At 41.0% G+C, this 20,013-nt stretch overlaps 1 protein-coding gene across 1 annotated transcript; it reads right to left on the bottom strand.

Moving 5' to 3' along the window:
* Positions 1 to 1,403: 1,403 nt before the first annotated feature.
* LOC133886241 (probable pre-mRNA-splicing factor ATP-dependent RNA helicase DEAH4) lies at positions 1,404 to 19,596 on the bottom strand. Its single transcript, XM_062325988.1, has 16 exons — positions 19,290 to 19,596; positions 18,612 to 18,704; positions 17,969 to 18,073; positions 16,851 to 17,068; positions 13,664 to 13,716; positions 13,095 to 13,211; positions 12,831 to 12,922; positions 11,753 to 11,839; positions 11,428 to 11,642; positions 6,823 to 6,915; positions 5,716 to 5,839; positions 5,496 to 5,637; positions 3,698 to 3,767; positions 2,824 to 2,981; positions 2,175 to 2,350; positions 1,404 to 2,077 (listed from the first exon to the last, which is right to left on the bottom strand). Exons 1-16 carry the CDS (start codon positions 19,520 to 19,522, stop codon positions 1,927 to 1,929), a joined length of 2,127 nt encoding a protein of 708 aa, XP_062181972.1. The 5' UTR covers positions 19,523 to 19,596; the 3' UTR covers positions 1,404 to 1,926.
* Positions 19,597 to 20,013: the final 417 nt, after the last annotated feature.

Raw genomic sequence — 20,013 nt, 5'->3', positions numbered from 1 at the left:
GCCCAGGCTAGAAAGGATGGGTGGGCTGAGAAGAAAAGAGAATGGAAAGATGGCTGTCAGCCCAAAAGGAAAATGGGATGGGCTGAGGGAACGAGAGAGGGTTTGGCCCACGGAAGAATTGAGCTTCAGACCAGGGTTTTCTTTTATTCTTTCTCTTTCTTTTGTGTTAATTAATTAAATCTAGAACTCCAAACAAAAGCCAAAAAAATCAGAGAACCCTAACCAAAACTAAGAAACCACCAAGCACAAGAAGCAAAAAGAATCAATTGGAATTATTTTTAAGTCATTTTTAATTAATTTGATTATTTAATTCTTTGCGCAATTAAATTCCATGGAAAATGGAAAATGGGTTGTTACATTTCCTTGTCGATTACTATTATATACCCAGTGCTCATCTGTATGCCTTAGTTATTCCATAGCGGTAACAAGGTATACTGGAACGAGTAAAGGATATGTGCGGCACGGGTATCCCTTATAGATATATTGTATTTATGTAATATGTACTAAATATTATATATCCATGTTACTAGGATTAATAAAAATTCCTATTAAGTAACTTGGTTCCATAGAGCAGAACAACATAACATAACAGCTGCAAACTAAGAGTATGTTTGGTTCATGCCTAATGGTGCCATGACTAACCTTAGTTAATTGTGGCTAACAAATTCTTAGCCATAAGTGTGGCAAAGTTAGTTAAAAAAAATTGAATGTATGACGTGTGAGTCAGGGGACTAACAAAGTATGGCTTGATACAATTATGACAATCAACCGAACAATTATCTAAAAATTTATAACGTGACTAAGCTTAAGCATTACAAAGTTAGTCTCACATCAAACATGCCCTAACACCCCCAGATTGCCTAGATCCACATTCGTACATAGCCTATGGAGCTTTAAGTGTGTAGATGAAAATTTAATAGTAATGTGACTAGGATCGCATAGAATCTCGTATAGGACCCTTAACTTTAACAACAAACTATGTCAGCCTATAAACTAGACATTACCAATTGTAGAATTAAGTTCATTATTTAATTCACCTTTTTTAAACAAATTTTGCTCCATACACGTTCCATGTTGAGTGAAATTTTACCAAATAAGGGGTACACCAAACGACCAGCTTAAAGCCGGTACGACACCAAACAAATGCTTACGTCAGAGTCGAGTAGCCAAATTCTTAAGCATGAGAACTAATGTAGATGCTTGTTTTGTAAGATCCGAACAAGAGGCTTTGCGGCTTGCACCATCTTGGCATCTTAGGGCAAGGACAATGGTTGAGTCTTATATACCGCTTCATAGCCTTTATAATCTTAAAACGACATAACTTACAATCCCTACTATATATCATATTTTTAGGTTGTCTCATAATTACTTCACGTGCCCTTAACTTGTGGATCGGTGAGAGATAAGAAAACGTATCCATATTACATACAGTACAATTGTGCATGAGTTGTCTCCTAAGCTAAATTTTAGCTTATGAGGTGGTTATTTCGCGAGACAGCGACTTGAAGTACTAGATGATAATGCATGAGACGACCTATAAGACAGCTGATATGAAACCTATAAGACGGCTGACATGAAGCATTGTATCTGCCCTTACATTTGTTCCAAGCTTTCAAACCACGTTTGTGTATAATTTCTACAATTAGCTTATGATCACGTATAAAATATCCTTTACATAGTTTCTACAATGTCTCCTCTCTATCTCACACACCAAATAACACAATGAACCGCAAGTGCAGATTTGCCACTCGATCAATATTCTTCAATCACCTCCGTTTGTGCATCTAACAAAGATGTATGTTCCTAATTTTTAGTGCTCAGTGGACCTCTTAAGCCAGTATGTATCAATCACCGGAAACAGTACGTCAGTATGAAGTTCTTCCAGCAAAGCCTTTAATTGACCAGAAGGATGATAGGGAAAACATGTCATTTCTTGCCTTTTCGTGCAAGGTAGCGCTCACGGGCTGCCTGGATTTTGCTCTCGACCTCAGATTGTTTAATATCCAGGGCTTTCTTTGGCGAGTTTACTTGCTTGTCCTCCAGAGGTTCAGAATCTTCCAGTGCACTCGAACCACCACTGCAAGATATATAAGGATACGACTTTAGCTGTCACAAGGTTTTGTTGGATCAGAATTCGGAAATAATGCTTTTGACTCTGAAATTTCTAGCTATACCTTAATCTGTTTATGTCTAATTTCTCAAGCTTCTTCAATATGGGCTCAACCCAGGCCCCATCAACGGCACAGATATTTCTCATGTATGGACGAGTTGTACTTATTAGCTCATGATAAACAACATACATTGGAAATTTCCCATACTCATCACCTTCAAGTACGGAAGATGGATGCACCTGCAAAAGAAGTTAAACATTTAAATTTGCGAACTAAACAATGTGACCAAAACCACAAATAGGTTCAAAAGGAGGATATTAAATATGCTGCTGTCAACTTTTTCTGTATTGCATGCCACAGGCTATTCTTCTTATATGATTATGGTACTGTGGTGTGGTCTCCATTCTAAACTTTTGAGCGTTTTGACATATCTAAACTGTTTCCAAAATGGCACAATAGCAAACAGCATGCCCTCAAGACGTCGCATGCTAAGAAAAAAAAATTGAAGTAGCTACTGGCAGTTTCTTTGGCTTCTATGTCCTAGAAACAAGGGACAAAAAAGGCATGAAAATAGTCACCTTCTGTTCTTAGGTGCTGATTCTATATTTCTGTAAGTAAAATTGTTCGGGATTATTTCTATCTCCATGAACTTTTGAACAGCTCTGACATTACAAGAAACTAAACCTGACAGACAAATTACACAATTCAATACCTGTACAAGTTGTGTCCTGTACCCAACAGTATGGTAACCATTGTGATGCAGCATCCTCTCAGCTAGTTGGTTACCATATCCTACACACAGAGCTCTCCTCAATTTTCTATAGTCAGGGTCACTCTTCCGGCTTTTCCTTGCATGCACATCAATCGGACCTGAATTTAACAAAATTTCAACACTTATGTGAGGTTCTGTTTTCCTTTGACAATACTATATTAGCATCACGTGATGACTCAAGATTAAATTATATCCAATTTTCAGCTATCACATCAAGCGATGACGCAGCATAAAAAATAATGGCCAACTTTAGAGGTCACATTTTTGTGTATGCTTTCTAAATAGCTGATATGTCGATGTTGTGCTTATATTTCAAATGCAGGCCTTAGTTAAGGATTTATAAAACAGATACCAGACAACTACAGAGTTCCGGGCATACAGGGACCAATTCTACAGTATATTACCTTTATGTATTATTTTCATTTATATGAACCTTTGTTTTTTAAAGTAGATCCTGGAATTACGATAAATTGATAAAACCCGCAGTCTCTTAGACTCTGCTTAAAAAATACTTTATTCAACAACCTATGAAGGAATAAATCAATATTACTCAGAGAGAGAATTATTAAGTATTAAAAGAGTAGAGAACATCTATGCTACATAAATATTTTCTGCAGCTCTGTAACATCCTTTTAGGAAATCCTTAAAAATCAAACTGAAACTATGAATTGTCCAAAGAGAAAAGAGCTCGAGAACAGAATGTCAGCATTGAGCATATTTTAGAAAGTACTACTTTTATCACTGATCTTTTGAAGAGATCTACTTTATCACTGATTTTAAGGATTGAACATAAAACAACAGCTAGAGAATTGACCTTTTGCAATCTTTTGAATAATCTGACATAGTTGGTTCCTCACATCTTTGCTCAATTTCATGCCCCGCACCTGCAAATGATAGTCAATATTAATATACAAGGTGATCTAATTGTTCTAAAAAAACTAGAATTACAGTATTTAAAACATATACATTTGAGGCTGTCTTTAATTAGAAGTTTGGTAGGAGATATTCAGTTTAGATAAGTTTGGTAGAAGTTGAATTTGATTTAGATTAGGAGATAGAGTTTGATTAGTTTCTAATTTAGCTAGAGATAAATTAGGTAAGTTAGGATTTAGATTGTAATCTCCCTATCTATATAAAGAGTCAGCCACACATTATTGTAATCAAGCAAGAAGAATAGATAGTTCCCAGTTCCCTTCTCTAGTCTACCCCAATATGATGTCTCCTCAATCTATAATCTAATCCCTCCTCTAGCAGCCGACGCCATCCGACTATCCTTTCAGTGAATGTTTACCTTAATATTTGGTATTAGAGATACCAGGTTTTCAATTCAGGGAGGGTTCTATTGCTCCAGCAGTGGAGGGATCTACACTGTCATGGTTGTCACCATAGCTCGAGGACGAGCTGTCTTGCAAGGAGGGGTGAAGTTGTTACGTGCAGATGTTACTGTTCACGCGAATGAACAGTCCGGCGATGTTGTAGCAAGAGTTCAGTAAAGTAGTGTTTGGTTCGTGGGACGGAGCGGATCTATTCTGTTTTTGAGTTGTTTGGTTGGAATTCAGTGGGATGGGATGGTTTTGAATTAGGAAATATTCTTCAAAGATTCGGGACGGAGTCGTTCCAAAAAAAAAAGCCGAACGCAGCCATCCCACTTCGATTGTGACGCTGACGGTGGACCCGACTACTAAAATAGACTCGTTCCATCCCACCTACCAAACAAACATTTGATTCCGGACCATCCCATCACATCCCTAAATACAAGAATGGAATCATTCCATCCCACCTCGCTCTCCAACCAAACACTACCAAAATGTTATAGCACGAGATCAAGGCTTTGTCTTTAATTAGAAGATAAGTTTGGTATGAGATTTTCAGTTTAGATAAGTTTGGTAGAAGTTGAATTTGATTTAGATTAGGAGATAGAGTTTGATTAGTTTCCAATTTAGCTAGAGATAAATTAGGTAAGTAAGGATTTGGATTGTAATCTCCCCTATCTATATAACGGGTCAGCCGCGCATCATTGTAATCAAGCAAAAAGAATAGATCTAGTTCTCAATCCCCTTCTCTAGTCTACCCCAATATGTTGTCTCATCAATCTATGATCTAATCCCTCCCCTAGCAACCGACGCCACCCGGCTATTCTCTTGGTGGATGTTTACCCTAACAACCACTTGATGGACCTAGCCCGCGGCCATGACATTGATATAGAGTGGTCCTTCAAAAATAGATACAATCCTAAGCTTTCAAACACTTATTTGAATTAAAATAGTACATGATTCTCATATTTGAACAAATAACTGAAACTTAGACATTATAGCTGAGTTTCTAATGGATTCATTTATGCCGAGCATTTGCCTTTGTCCTACTGAGAAATTCAAATAAAAGTTGTGGGAATAACTTGAATCATGAAAATGCATGATGACATGGGTCACTAGGGTATTTTCTGGAAACCTCATGTGCTGTCGTTTGTTTCTTCTGTCTTGGGTGATCCAAGACGATTGCATTTTACTTTTACTAACTACCCTGGCATATGTCTTTCTCATGAAACATATCAGAAGTATGTTTGCATATGTCTTTCTCATGAAACATATCAGAAGAATGTTCTTTTTAGTCACCTGCAAGTCATGATCTGAGCACCATTTTGGATCATAACCTGTTTGGCCCCAGCTTTCAAATATTTGAAGCAATTGTATATGGTCACCCCAACCAGAACCATCAGGAAGCTCTTGTCTTTTCCTCTTTCCCTCCATGTCCTTGCTGTATATAAGTACAAGTTCATCATATGATTGCGAATGAATTTTAGTCGACTAGATGAACTGCAAGAGAGAAGGTCACCTTCTAGTTGGCCGCAGTGTGATTTCTGCCGACAAAATTGCAGCAACTGTTAATGCCTGAGACAGACATCCCAATTCATTCGCTTCAATCAAAGTCCTTGAAAGAGAAGGCTCAAGAGGAAGCTCTGTACAAAATTTTCATGAGATATCCTTAGACAACCAAATTAGAAGATTCAAAAGGCAGTGAAGCCAAATAAGCATATCCTACATAAAAGAGTCCATAAATTTCAGAAGTTCTCTAGTAGACAAGGTGTTATCAGCATTGTCATGATTGAAGACTTTTGGAGCTTCTGATTTCTATGCAGATGTGGTGCACAATTTCAGATAACAGAAAACACTGACATTTTATAATTACCTCACATAAATGATCCTTGCTCATTACTAAATTTGACACTACTAACAATAAATGATCCCTTTTGGATCCTTAACCCGTGAGCTTTGATGAACATCTATTACTTCAATCTTTGTGTAGTTATCATGATAGTCTGTAAGCTAATATTCCATTATCATATAAGAGATTGTAGCATGTACTAGGTGTAAATAAACAATTGGACTTGCAACTTGTACATGTGTAATCTGACAATCATGTCACACTATGTACTACACCATCATTATGCTAATAAGACCATTGCCCTTGCACATGGGGCAATATGTACTGCCCGATGCTTGGGACAAAAACATTAAACCTTCTTACATAGTACAGAGACAAACCAATTCCTGCGTTGAGAATTCGGGATATGTTAACATTGCCAGGAATAAACACCAAGTGCTACATACTGTCCATGGTGCTGGCACATAAGCTCAATCAGCAACAAATTTCAAGTACATAGGACTAAAGGCAAACATTAAAAAGTGAAACTACACATAACGGATACAAGGCTCATGAAAAGCACATTTGAAACTCAAGATGACAACATTATATCATATTTGTCATGTGCAACTTGTAGGGTTTGATCCTTCAAAGTTCACAGAAAGGAATATGAGACCAGATTTGCTCGCATTTCAGGTTAAAAAGACGGTAAAAAACAGTCTGCCAAAATGCATAATTAAAGACAGTTTTGAATAACCATTTAATTTCAATTGAAATGAGACATACTCAAAGGTATACCTGCCATAATTCGTCCAACATCTGTTATTTGCCCATTTTCATCAATTGCATCAATGAGATATAATTGCCTCAAAGCATCTTCTAATGACTCACCTGCAGTAAAAATTAGACAGAAGCCAGAACATAATTTCATTTTTTTATTACAGAGCACACAACTACTCCCTCAAAAATGTGCCCTTTTGGGTTACGCGCAGTCAAACCATTTAAACATTGGCCATCGAAACCTTTTTTATTTTAGTTTTGAACATTCAAAAGTGATATGAGTAGATTCGTCTAGAAAAGTAATTTCATAGTAACGTAACTTTCTGTGTTTTAGAAATACATTACAATAGAAATCAGTGGTCGAAATTACAAGCCCAACAACTGCATAGTGTAATTGTCACGTCCGTGGGGAAGTAACCAAATCAGGTGCGTATGGGATGTCGCCAACCAATCCTTGGCCGGTTTCTTGCCCGTGGTGAAGAGTGCCGGCATCGATAGCAGCAGGGAGATGAGATACGGGAAGCAGGAGATGAGGAAATAGCTATTGTATTGATTGACCTCAAGAGGGTCCTCCCGCTCCATATTTATAGGAGCCAATCTAACCTGTCTCTAATCTGATTCAAACTCACCTAACCTATCTCTAATCTGATTCGAACTCATATCCTAACTATCCTGGACTCCTCAATCTACCCTAAACCGAAACCTATGGTTAAGACTTTATCTAAACCAACTATGGATCAATCGGTTGCAGCTTGATCCTGTCCTGCTAGTGCTCCTTTTCCCTTCTTTCTTCGGTAGGTAATTCCACACATAACATCTCACCCCTCCTTCGGAAACAGCTCATCCTCGAGCTGAAAATCTGGATGGCGTTGCTTGAAGGATGTCACATCTTCCCAAGTAGCATCACTAGCAGCCATCCCTGCCCAACGGACTAGAATTTGCCGTTCTCCACGGGCCATGCGGCTGCGCACGACCTGAGTTGGAGTTGGTATTGCATGACCATGAAGCTTAGGAGGCAATTGTGGTGGTTCTGAAGGCAGCTGACCATTGAAATTCTTCAAGACCCCGACATGGAAGACATCGTGTATCTTGGCACCGGGAGGAAGGCGAAGACGATATGCCACATCACCAATCCTTGACAGCACCTGGAAAGGCCCATAGAACTTGGGTGCAAGCTTGCCTTTGACATGAGATGGCAATGACACTAATGGGCGATCGAGAAGCTTGAGCCAAACCCAATCCCCTTCACCAAAAACCACCTATGTATGCTTGTTGTCATAATACAGTTTGGCACGTTCCTGAGCCTACACAGCAGACGGTCGCGAAGGAACTCATCCCGTTCCAACATAAACTGCTCCACGGCCAGCACTCAGGCTTCACCTTTTTCATACATACCCAGCGATGGTGGCGGCCGACCATAGACAATTATGAACGGTGTATCTTGAAGAGCGGAATGATAGGCCGTATTGTAGCAATATTCTGCCCAGGGCAGCTAGCGAAGCCATTATTTTGGACGGTCACCGGTCATGCAGTGTAAATACATTACAATCACCTAGTTTGCTGCCTCAGATTGACCATCGCTTTGCGGATGGAACGTTGAACTCATGTTCAGCAGAGTCCCCATCAAACGGAACAGCTCCTTCCATAGATTGCTTGTGAAAACTGGGTCACGGTCGCTGACTATTGACTTTGGCAAGCCATGCAGCCGAACTATCTCGTCAAAGAATGCTTAGGCCACTGAGCTTGCAGTGTATGGATGGCCCAACGAAATGAAGTGAGCGAACTTTGAAAGACGATCCACCACCGTGAGGATTACTGTCTTGTTGACACGAGGAAGACCTTCAATGAAGTCCATGGCGATGTCGCTCCAAATTTGTGAAGGAATTGGAAGTGATTGCAATAGCCCTGCTGGGTGCAAGTGATTTGTCTTATTACGTTGACAAACGGCGTAGTCTCGAACAAAATCTTGGACCAAGGTTTTGTCGCTAGGGATCTAAAAATCTGCCCGAAGTCACTGCAAAGTTCGTTGAACGCCCTCGTGTCCTGTATTGTGTGCCTGGGCAATGAGCAGTGACGCTGCGGGGGAAAGCTGGTACGAAAATGCGACGTCCGACCATGATCAGACCATCATGCAAGCCCCAAGACGGTCGCTTGCGGTTGGCGCAGATATCTACCTTCAGCTGCTGCAAATTTGCATCTTTCTCTACTTCCTGGCGAATTGTACTGAATATATCAAACACAGGTGCTGATAGGGCGAAGGCTAACATGCTTTCGGCGTCCCGGCGTGATAGGGTGTCGGCCATAATATTGGCATGTCCCAGCTTCTACTCCACTTTAAAGTCAAACCCCATCAGCTTGCTTATCCACCTATGTTGTGGGATGGTGGACAGGCGTTGGTCCAAGAAGAATTTTAGACTGTAATGGTCCGTCTTGACTAGAAACTGATGCCCCCATAGATACGGCCACCAATGTTTTACTGCCTGAGCGAGTCCAATAAGTCCCTGTTTGTAGGCTGCCAACCCCACATGCCGAGGTGCCATTGCGCGACTGAAGAACGCCACCGGCCCTAGTGGAGCACAGCACCCATCCCAGACTTGGAAGCATCGCATTCGAGCACGAATGTGGCGAAAATTTGGCAATTGAAGTACTAGTGCTGAGGAAAGCGCCTGTTTGAGCGACTCGAAGGCCCGAGCTGTCTCGTCCGTCCATGCAAAAGCTTCTTTCTTCAGTAGCCGTGTTAATGGGGCAACGAGAGAGCCATAGTTTTCTATGAAACGCCGGTAGTATCCAGCGAGGCCGAGGAACCTGTGTACTACGCGCACTGTGCAAGGAACAGGCCAATCTGCCACGGCCTACACCTTTTGATGATCCATGGCGACACCTGAGGCCGACACCATGTGCCCGAGATACGAGTGTACGACACGGATGACGCACCAAAAGTGCACATGGTTTTCCTGAGTAGAAACTGATGTTGGCGCAGTGTCTCCAGCACAATTTGCAGATGTCGTAAGTGATCCGCCCAAGAGGAGCTGTAGATGAGAATGTCATCAAAAAAGACAAGGACAAAGCGTCGTAAATACCGTCCTAGAATGTCGTTCATTAGAGCTTGAAATGTCGCCAGGGCATTTGTCAAACCAAAAGGCATGACGAGGAATTCATAGTGGTCGTGGTGTGTTCGGAAGGCTGTCTTCTCAATGTCTGTCACATTCATGCAAACTTGATGGTAGCCAGAACGTAGGTCCAGCTTGGTGAAGTATATTGCGCCATGCAGTTCATCGAGAAGTTCTTCGACCACCGAAATTGGAAATTTGTCCTTGATAGTTAAGGCATTGATGGCTCGATAATCGACGCAAAAACGCCACGACCCGTCATGCTTCTTGACTAACAACACTGGAGAGGAAAAGGCAGATGTGATCAGACAAATGATACCTTGGGCGAGCATTGCTGCGCATTGATGCTCTAGCTCGTCTTTTTGCAGCTAAGGGTAGCGGTAGGGCCGGACTGCTATAGGCGGCGCGCCATGTTCCAGTGAATGCGGTGATTGTGGAGGCGTGTAGGAGGTAGCCCACTGGGTTCGCTAAACAGATCAACGAACTCATCCAGTAATCGTTGAAGGAGGACATCGTGGTCTGGCACCGTATACACGGAGGCAGCACAGCGATGGCAGTGGGTCGTCCTTCCTGTCATATCACAGAAAATCCAGTTTGAAGAACCTTGGGACTACGCCTATGCTATTGTCGCCTGATTCCCATCTATTTTGCTGAGGCTGCCCACCTACGGACAGTATTGCCCATGCTATCGTTCTACAGGATGCCTACACCGCCTAACAAAGGAACGGTCGTCGGTGGTGTATCGTTCCTGGTGTGAGTTGACTCGATAGTTGATGAGCCAGAATCCCTCGGGATCTGAGCGTTGTCCACGACCTTGGGTTTCTCCAACGCCGTCACGCGACCTGCGATTCCCTTCATTGAACGTGCAAGGCTATTCAGTGTGTTGTTGATGTCGCCCAGGGCACCGTTGATGGAGGTGAAGCCCTCCTAGAAGTCCTTGTGCAGCAGCCCTTCTTGCGCAACGAAAAGCGCCTTGAGCTGCTCGTTCTCAGTGCTTGTAGACATGGTCTCTGATACCAAGTTGTCACGTCCGTGGGGAAGTGGCCGAATCGGGTACGTATGACAAGTCGCTGCCGGTCCTTGGCTAGTTTCTTGCCCATGGCGAAGAGTAAACACCTGCCGGTGTTGGTAGCAGCAGGGAGATGAGATACAGGGAGCAAGAAATGAGGAAATAGCTATTGCATTGATTGATCTCAAAAGGGTCCTCCCGCTCCATATTTATAGGAGCCAATCTAACCTGTCTAATCTGATTCAAACTCACCTAACCTATCTCTAATCTGATTCAAACTCATATCCTAACTATCCTGGACTCCTCAATCTTCCCTAAACCAAAACCTATGTTTAAGACTATCTAACCCAACTATGGATCAATCGGTTGCTCCTTTTCCCTTCTTTCTTCGGTAGGTTATTCCACACATAACAGTAATGTACAGTAACTAGGCAATAAAGAGAGACTTTACAAACGGGTCAGGAAGAATAATTAAAACTACAAGAGTCTGAAGCTTCATCTTACGTGATGGTGGATCTAGAAAATCAAACTTGAGGATGTCAATGTCCGGAAGATTTAATGATTTCAGATACAGAACGCTTCCAGCAAGAGAAGAGCGTTGAATTTCAGGAATTGTAGCCTCAAGAAACTCCTTTTGATATATGGAAATTGGGTATAGCCTATAACACTTGCCGGGCCGAGTTCTTCCAGCTCGCCCAGCTCGCTGATCCGCCTGCACTCTAGTTATTCATTAGAATAATATCAGTATATGTTACAAACTATAACTAGATGGTCTACATCTAAAAATGAAAGTAATGTGCAATGAGAGTGCATGTTCCAAATTATTTACCTGCTGATTTGAACTACATCAAGCGAATACATTCCACTTGATGGATTATACTGACGCTGCTTTACATAACCACAATCAATCACATACCTAATAAAATAAGAAACAGTATTCATACAAAATTACAAAAACAAAAAACAATCACCTTAGGGGAAAAAGATTTGTAGCCATCGAGTTTTCAGCGACATAATAAGAAAGATTGAAAATTTTGGTAAGTTTCAGTTCGGCAAACTCAACAGCTAAAATTTCCCACATTACCTCCTGCATCCTAATTGAACGTCACGTTTCTAATTAAAGCACTCCCTCCTTTTAACAATATTATCGGGTTTATGCAAAATTGTCATTTCAAAATATTTGCCCATTGAGGGAATCTACAGTGTAGTCATTCAAGTTTCTCCACCCTCAACCCCTGCTATTACTGGTGTGAAAGATGTTCAGTGACTCAAATATGTCATTTAATAGGGGTAAGCATGATCCAATTCCATGTAATATTTCTATAATTTTTTTGTTCCGCCTTGACCTCTAGGCATCAGATAGTTGGAGAAATAATGAAAAAGAGGGAGTACTCAACTATTAAGTATAATAAGTAAATAATAAAATATAATGGCATTAACAAGATTGCCACATCAACTTTACATAATTCTACAAGCACTCACAAGTCATTCAAGTAAATTTTGATATTTAAAGTATGTGTTTTAAACTGTGACAGTGACACTAAATTCTCAGGATGCAACAGCATACTTGATTTATAAGTATAATCAACAACGTCAAGAGAAAGTGGTATAAGTTTTATGAAAAATTATGGCTTCACAGACAAATGCATTCCATCTCGTATTTATATATCTTTCTTTTAAAAAAGCTAAAATATGACTCGTGTTGCTTACTAGCAGAGTAGTTGAAGTCACTCTAATCTAGCAATTTTCTGGCATATATTTTTTCCATAAACAATGAAGTCAGAGGTGAATTCACTACTTCAGAAACCACCGAGCAATTCTGTCACTCCAAGTTAAATACAAGAGCTATAGTCGGGGGATGGAAGCTGAAAGCATGTGCTCTTCAACTGATTATGTTTGCTGCTTACACGACACCATCTACAGTCAGAGAAGTTTCAGCAACATTTGTTGCAACAATGAAGCGTCGACAGTTTGGAGGTGCTGGCGCAAATACCCTAACCTATATGAAAGTGTACAAAATCAGCAACGTGAGCATGAAATGCTTATCAAAAGGAAGAAAGAGAACGATATCAAATGTGAAGGATTGCAAAGCTCTAAAAGAACAAAAGATTTCTTTATAGTATTTATCCCATAAGAGTTTGGGAGGAAGGGCGCACGAAGTAAATACTTACCTGCAATTCAGGTGGCAAAGAACCATGAAGAGGGAGGACAAGAGCATCCAGACAGGAGCCTTCCTCAAGATTTTGTATTCTCTCCTCCAATTTTGCCACCATCTTGTCAATATCATCCTGCAATAATCTCAAATAATCATAACTCAGTATAGACAAACAACACTTAAATAGTTAAATCATCACAGGAAAACAATAAACATTAGTAATGCACTACTAATAGTTATCATCACATACAATAGTTGGAGAATATACTAGAAGTTCCCACATTAATCATATGAGAAATAAAAAAGAAATTACTGCATTAATCAAGGAAAAAATTAAATTAAATAGATAACAAATTCCCACGATAATATTTAATACTACGACAAAAAAACCCAGTGCACTGATCACAAAAGAAAAAAAACTAGAAATTCCATCATTAACACAAGGACTTTTTTTCAAGAAAGCATTAATACAAGGCCTTGATCTACATCTTCCACTATATATGTCAATCAAGGCCATGGTGTCAAGGATTAGAGAAATATATTGCAAAAAATAACAAATAAAGATGACAGACTTAAGGTACTGACCTTTCCTGTCATAAATATTAAGACATCCCCAGGGGGTTCCTTGAGATGGATATCTGAGGACAAAACATTTTCGGTTTTGTTAGGAAAAGAAAGATGAAATTTCAGAAAGTTTAAGCAGGTATAAAAATTAAGTAACCTTAAATTTAACTAAACATGAAAACATAACTATATTCTCTCCATATGACTGCTATGTAATTTCAAAACGAGAATAATGAACCTTATTCAAATTATACTCTATGACTTTGACCTTAAATATGTGTAGTTTCAGATTTTTCAAGGTCTCCAAAATATAGCGTTAACAATTAAGTTCAGTAGTAGGTCCATAAAAGCCAGTGTGGCAAGTTTATAACATTCTATACCTAGGGAGCAATGAGATTCAAGCCCGTCATAGATGAATGAGGTGCTTGAGAAATGTTATTTGTTGGTCTACCTTTTATCTTTGCGAAATTTTGCTAAATTGATGGTCAATCTCTGCCAATAATCATATACCCACAGTAGTTTTCTATGTTAAGCGAAAAATTCTACCATCCATTAGGATAAAACATATCCAGTTAGTTGAATTGTTAGGGAAGTTAATAAGTATATTTATATATTGCAATTTGGAACCGTTTGGAACACGGGAATTTCACAGGAATGTTGCAGAATCAATAGAGATTCAACAGGAATATGGAATTCCCAAGTTCCAAACAGGACCTTAATGCATATTTTTCTTGTGATGTCAAAAATTACACCATGCTAAAATAGGGATGGCAACGGGTCGGGTCGGGTGCGGGTTCAGCCAAAACCCAACCCGCACCCGAATTACTAATCGGGTCGAAATGTGCCCCCCGAAACCCAGCAGGGGCCTGTTGGGTCTTACATCATCGGACCCGTGGGAGTGACATGCTTCGAATCTTCTATGATTACTGCGTGGTCAGCTGTTCATTGCCACAAGGGCCACATGAGTTAGACCCAAATCTACTTTCTCCTCTACCATAACCAACAGATCACACTCCTTTCGTTTTGCACATGACTCATGACACATGCTCCCCATCTCCCATCTACTAGGTAGTAGTCATTTGTTAAGCTAAGGCCCAAGTGCGACTTCTTTTGCTGCTAGTTTTGTTTATGTAACTTCCAGAGGAGCAAGAACAAGAACACACAAAATGCAGAAAATACATTCTTCCCTCTATTTTACTGGAGAAAATAGAGGTGACACTCTGGCCAGTTGAACCTTGCTAAATCATGACTTACTTTTGAAACATAAGATACAGATTTATCAGTGAGTAACTAGCTGAAGATTCAGAATTGCACACATGAAATAGCAAGCAAGATAATAGTTTCCATTGATCATGTCAGTCCTGCTCCAAATCAGCACAGATCAAGCAAGCCATATTGCAGAGTGCACACACATAAACTGCAGATCCAGAAAATGAGGACTGAGGGTGCTGGATCATTATAAAATATTAACATCATAGTAAAATGTGATAAATAAATCAGGAAAAAAACTAAAAACTAAAGAAAACATGGGAGAAGAGATCCCTAACTTCTGCAGAACTAACAGACTGCAAGATTCCAGAAAACAGGAGACAAAACCGATGTAAATTTGAACAAGAACTGAACACTGCATTGCTTCTTCTATCACACATCATATATGATTCCGCCACCTAATTAGTTAGGCACATCCAGAGCTTCTCTCAGCAAAGCTAAGGAGACCCTGTAGGCTCCATTGATCCATCAGAGGAGCAAGAACAAGGAACACACAAAATGCAGAAAATACTCATGATTTACTTTTGAAACATAAGATACAGATTTATCAGTGAGTAAGTAGCTGAAGGAGGCCCTGCAGGCTCCATTGATTCGTGTCCTCCGTGCACCCTTGCCAGAACCGGCGGCCTCGACCTCACCGCCGTGGACAGGATGAGCCATGGAGCCATGGACGGCGAGGCCGGTCTCGGGAGTGATGGCAGCAGCGGGTTTCGAGCTTGTCACCATGGCCGCCGTGCTCTTTTGCTACATCTCGTCGGTCGCCAGCGTGGGAGCTACGGATGGACGCGTCGTGGTCTCCCCATGGCCGCTTGCTGACGAGGCTAGTCTCGTCTCGCTACTACGGTGCGGCTGACGACACGGCGTCATGGTGTACCTACGCGCAGCCGCTCGCCGGCTACAGAGCGTCGAGGTGCCGAGGCGAGTGGCGACTGGAGAGAGGTGAGTCGCACAAGCCACCGAGCTGTGAGCGGCGCCGGCGAATGGGCGAGTGGCCATTTAGGTCTAGGGTTAGCGTTCGGCGAATGTGCGAGTGGCCGCTGGGCTAAGCTGGCCACTGACGCCTGATAGGCTGTCGGGCTGAGAGAAGTTCTACTCGGGTGCCCACAGGTCACCCACGAGGGAAAGACCAAACCCGCGCCCGCACCCGCTACAGGTTGGGTACCCGACCCGCTAGACTCGTGGGCGGGATTTAGAACCCAAACCCGCATCCGCCGGGTGGAAAACCCGCGGGGACCCAAACCCACTGGTTTAGCTGCCATCCCTATGCTAAAATTAATATCAAAATTTTAAACCACTGTATCTAACATGTGTGATGTGACATTTATTGTGAATGAAATGGTTTGGCAACCACCATGCAGAGCCACCCCAGCTTGGCATATATGGCTTCCGATAGGCCTTGATGAAGAACAAACAATATTCCCCTGCAACTAAGCGTCATACCAGTATAGTGCAACGATGGCAATGCACAAAGATCTGAGAACAAGACAATATCACAAACTCAAGAAAAACCGTGCTTAAGCTCACAATCAAACACAAAATAAATGAGGTGAATGGTTCCATACAAATGCTGATGTATGGGCCAGGTATTTGTACCGCCACTTCAGATTATTTTATTATTTGCAAATAAACAATAAATAGATTTCACCCTCAGCTCTTTCCTCTCCACCGAGAGTGTCTGATATAAGGGTCAACGACAGCAACCCCATTTCCCACTTATGCTATAATGCACATTCGTCTTCATGGCACATATCAACACCATTGGTGGCATTTGTCAGACTTATTATCTCTATTGACAATGAATGAATCAGTTTCTGACTGATTCAATGCAGAAGCAGAGCAAAAATATAATCACATATTCACATGAGGGATGCACTAACAAGACATGTCCAATACCAGAAGCTTAAAATTGCAAAAGGTTACACACAAAAATGATTCTTACCTGTAGCTGTTCTGAGAGAAGATTCTATATAATTTGTTGGCCGCTCAGTGCTATAAAACTTCTCCACAGGGAATAAGCTTCCCGGGATGCTTAACACAGGGCATCCCGAGAAGAACTTTGACACTTTTAAACCATCAAGAGTCGCAGAGGTGATCAGAACTTTTAGATCTGAAGCTTGGTTCATGACCAATCTTTTCATTAAACCTAAAAGGATATCACTGTAGCCAGATAAAACATCAAAATGAGCCAATGCATATAATTTCCAAAAAGAACTGCATAATTGATCCCCTGTAAAAACAGTACCAACTTAAAAAAGAAGAGGCCAGTATTGAGTATCTATAATTTCTAAACTACAGTGGTTGTTGCACAAACCAGCTCAGTGCTCTTAATACATCTAATTGCAATCAAGAGCTATTTCATTTCTCCATTCATACCAGAAAGGATCCACCATGCAGAACCAGAAATAATATTAAGGGCCTGTTTGGATGAAGGGGATTTGAATCCAAATCATTTGGATTCAGTTCAAAGAAAGTTGTTGCGCTAATGCACATCTGTTTTCTTGCTTGATTTTTATACAATTTTCTGACCAACTGGCGCGAAAGCCACTGCATTAACGTGCATACTAAATCCTAAAATTCCTAGAGCAATACTCCTCATTCAAATAGTGCCTTATGTGTTTATGTGTTACATAGAAAAGATATACTAGTAAGTGATAATATTTGGTAAGTTCTAAATACCCTACTAGTATTGATATAAAGCATCAGCTAGAAATAAAATTAAGTTAGTTGTAATACGAATTCAAAGCTAAAGTTTTTAGTGTGTGTAATATTTATAGAAAGGCAAAAATGTTCCTCTGCATCTGTGTTGAATCCCAAAATGCAGCCATATATTGAATCTTCGATGGAGTTACGTTGTTAGATGACGAACAAGAAAACAGAGTATATGACACGCTTCCGGAAGATAATGCATTTACTTTCAAGCCAAGTACATATTATAGCAGTAGATACAATATTGGCGTAAATAAATTGAAAAGAACTGAACATGAATATCAAAACATGATACAAAGCTAAATTTAACACAGACTCATGTAAATAAATTTCAGAAATAAATCACCATACGTGTTTAAACTACGCTCATGAGCTTCATCCAATATGATTACTGAATATTGCTTCAACTCAGGATTTGAAAGGCTTTCACGAAGAAGAACGCCGTCTGTGAGGTACCTATCAATCGAAAGAAGAATTTCAGTCCACAAATTTACCATGTTGTTATAGGGGTGATAACAAACACAATCACCCTTTAGGGTGCAATTGTGCAATCACTCTTTAAGGTGCAATGGTGAAATCACTTTTGGTTTTGTAACAAATCAAAATTCATAAAAAAAAGGTCTTGATGTACTTCTCATTTTACTCTGCCTATGCATAGAACTTCAAGTTCAAAATCATCTTATGTCATAAGCAAAGAGAGAGAGGGAGAGAGAGAGAGAGAGAGAGAGAGAGAGAGAGAGAATACTAAATTACTGATAGACTTATCATTTCTTAGTTTCTTCTAACACATTTTTTGTTTGACATTGATGGTTTAAAGGGTGCCACACTCCACTTATTGCAACATCAATTTTATTAAAAAAACACTTTTTATGTTGATGTAGTGCCCAAACTAAAAATTGATGTCACAGGTGCACCTCCAGAGGTTATTGCACTTGCTATGTTACCATAGATCTATTAAAAGAAATTCAAGTCATTCGGGATTTATGATGCTTACTTTATGCACGTTCTCTCTGAAGTTCTGTCCTCAAATCGAATTGCATAACCAACTTCATCCCCAAGTGGGACACCGAGCTCCAGTGCAACCCTTCTGCAAAAGGATCAATAAAAGTGCTATTATTCACAATACCAATTAAATATATGGTTTTACATTTGAAGACAGTAACTAACACCACAAATGAAATAATTTTTATGGTGTAAAAGGCGTAAAATAGAAAATTAGAAGCCCATGCTGTAGAACTGAGAGCAGCTGATCAACTAGGAGGAACACCATGCTAGCAGCTGGTCCACCAGGAAGAACCACTTACAGACCCTCACCTAACAGTTTCTTCTAAGCTTGTTTTTTCTGCACGCTGCTTTTGCTAAAAACTGAATGGGGTACCCAACAAAAAGCTCCAATCATAACTCAAAACACGCTGAGTTCTGGTATTTCCCCGGCCATTTAGCTGCAAATTGCTCCCAAAACCACGCCCAATCCGACATACAGACTCCTTTATAAATTTCAAGCTAGTCGCAATCCCAAACTCTTCCAATTGCACGAACTGCGCCCTCACATCCCACAGAGAGACAACCACAACCAACACATTATGATAGATTGGCGAGCATAGCCATAGACCCCCAAAAACAGAGTTGCGCGCATCCTCTGCAATAGTAAATAAGAGGAGGGAGGGAGTACCTGGAGACGGAGACGGCGGCGACGCGGCGGGGCTGGGTGACGGCGATGGCGCCGCGGCGGGTGTAGCCGCGGCGGTGGAGGATCTGGGAGAGCTGGGTGCTCTTGCCGGAGCCAGTCTCGCCGATGATCACCACCACCGGGTTTGCGTCCACCGCAGCGATGATCTCGTCCTCGTGCTCCGAGATTGGCAGCACCGGCGGCGCGGGCGCGGGCGCCGGCGATGGCGACGGCATGGCCGGGAGAAGCTGACGAGAGGGGCGGGTGCTTAGGGTTTTGATTTTTCTTTTTTCTTTCTTTTTTTAGAGAATTTTCTTTTCTTTCTTAATGTGCACTGTCCGGCGGAGACTTTTTTATTTTTATATTTTTATAAATCCGAAAATTGGAATATATGTGCTTGGTTTGAAATTTAGCAACTTTATACTCTTGTCCACAAGTCATGTCACTCCTCCAACGAATGACTATTGGGGAAAAATAAACTAGTATCAGAATACTAATTGACGATCGCTATTAAAGGTCTTTTTGGAGCTTTTGGCCTCCAGACTCCCAACAGGAGGCCTGTCCCACAGAGGTTGTAGACCTCTTCAAACCACTCCTCCGGTACATATTTGGCCTTCTGAAGCCTCGAAGCTATAGTAAATCCTTCTAGAGCCTTCGGCCTCCAAACTCTCAGCAAGAGGCCGAGCCTCCGAAGGTTGCAGATCCCTTCAGGCCACCCCTCCGGTGC

This window comes from Phragmites australis, chromosome 12 (assembly GCF_958298935.1).
Source record: "Phragmites australis chromosome 12, lpPhrAust1.1, whole genome shotgun sequence".
NCBI classification, from domain to species: domain Eukaryota; kingdom Viridiplantae; phylum Streptophyta; class Magnoliopsida; order Poales; family Poaceae; genus Phragmites; species Phragmites australis.
This window is presented reverse-complemented; position numbering and strand designations above follow the sequence as displayed.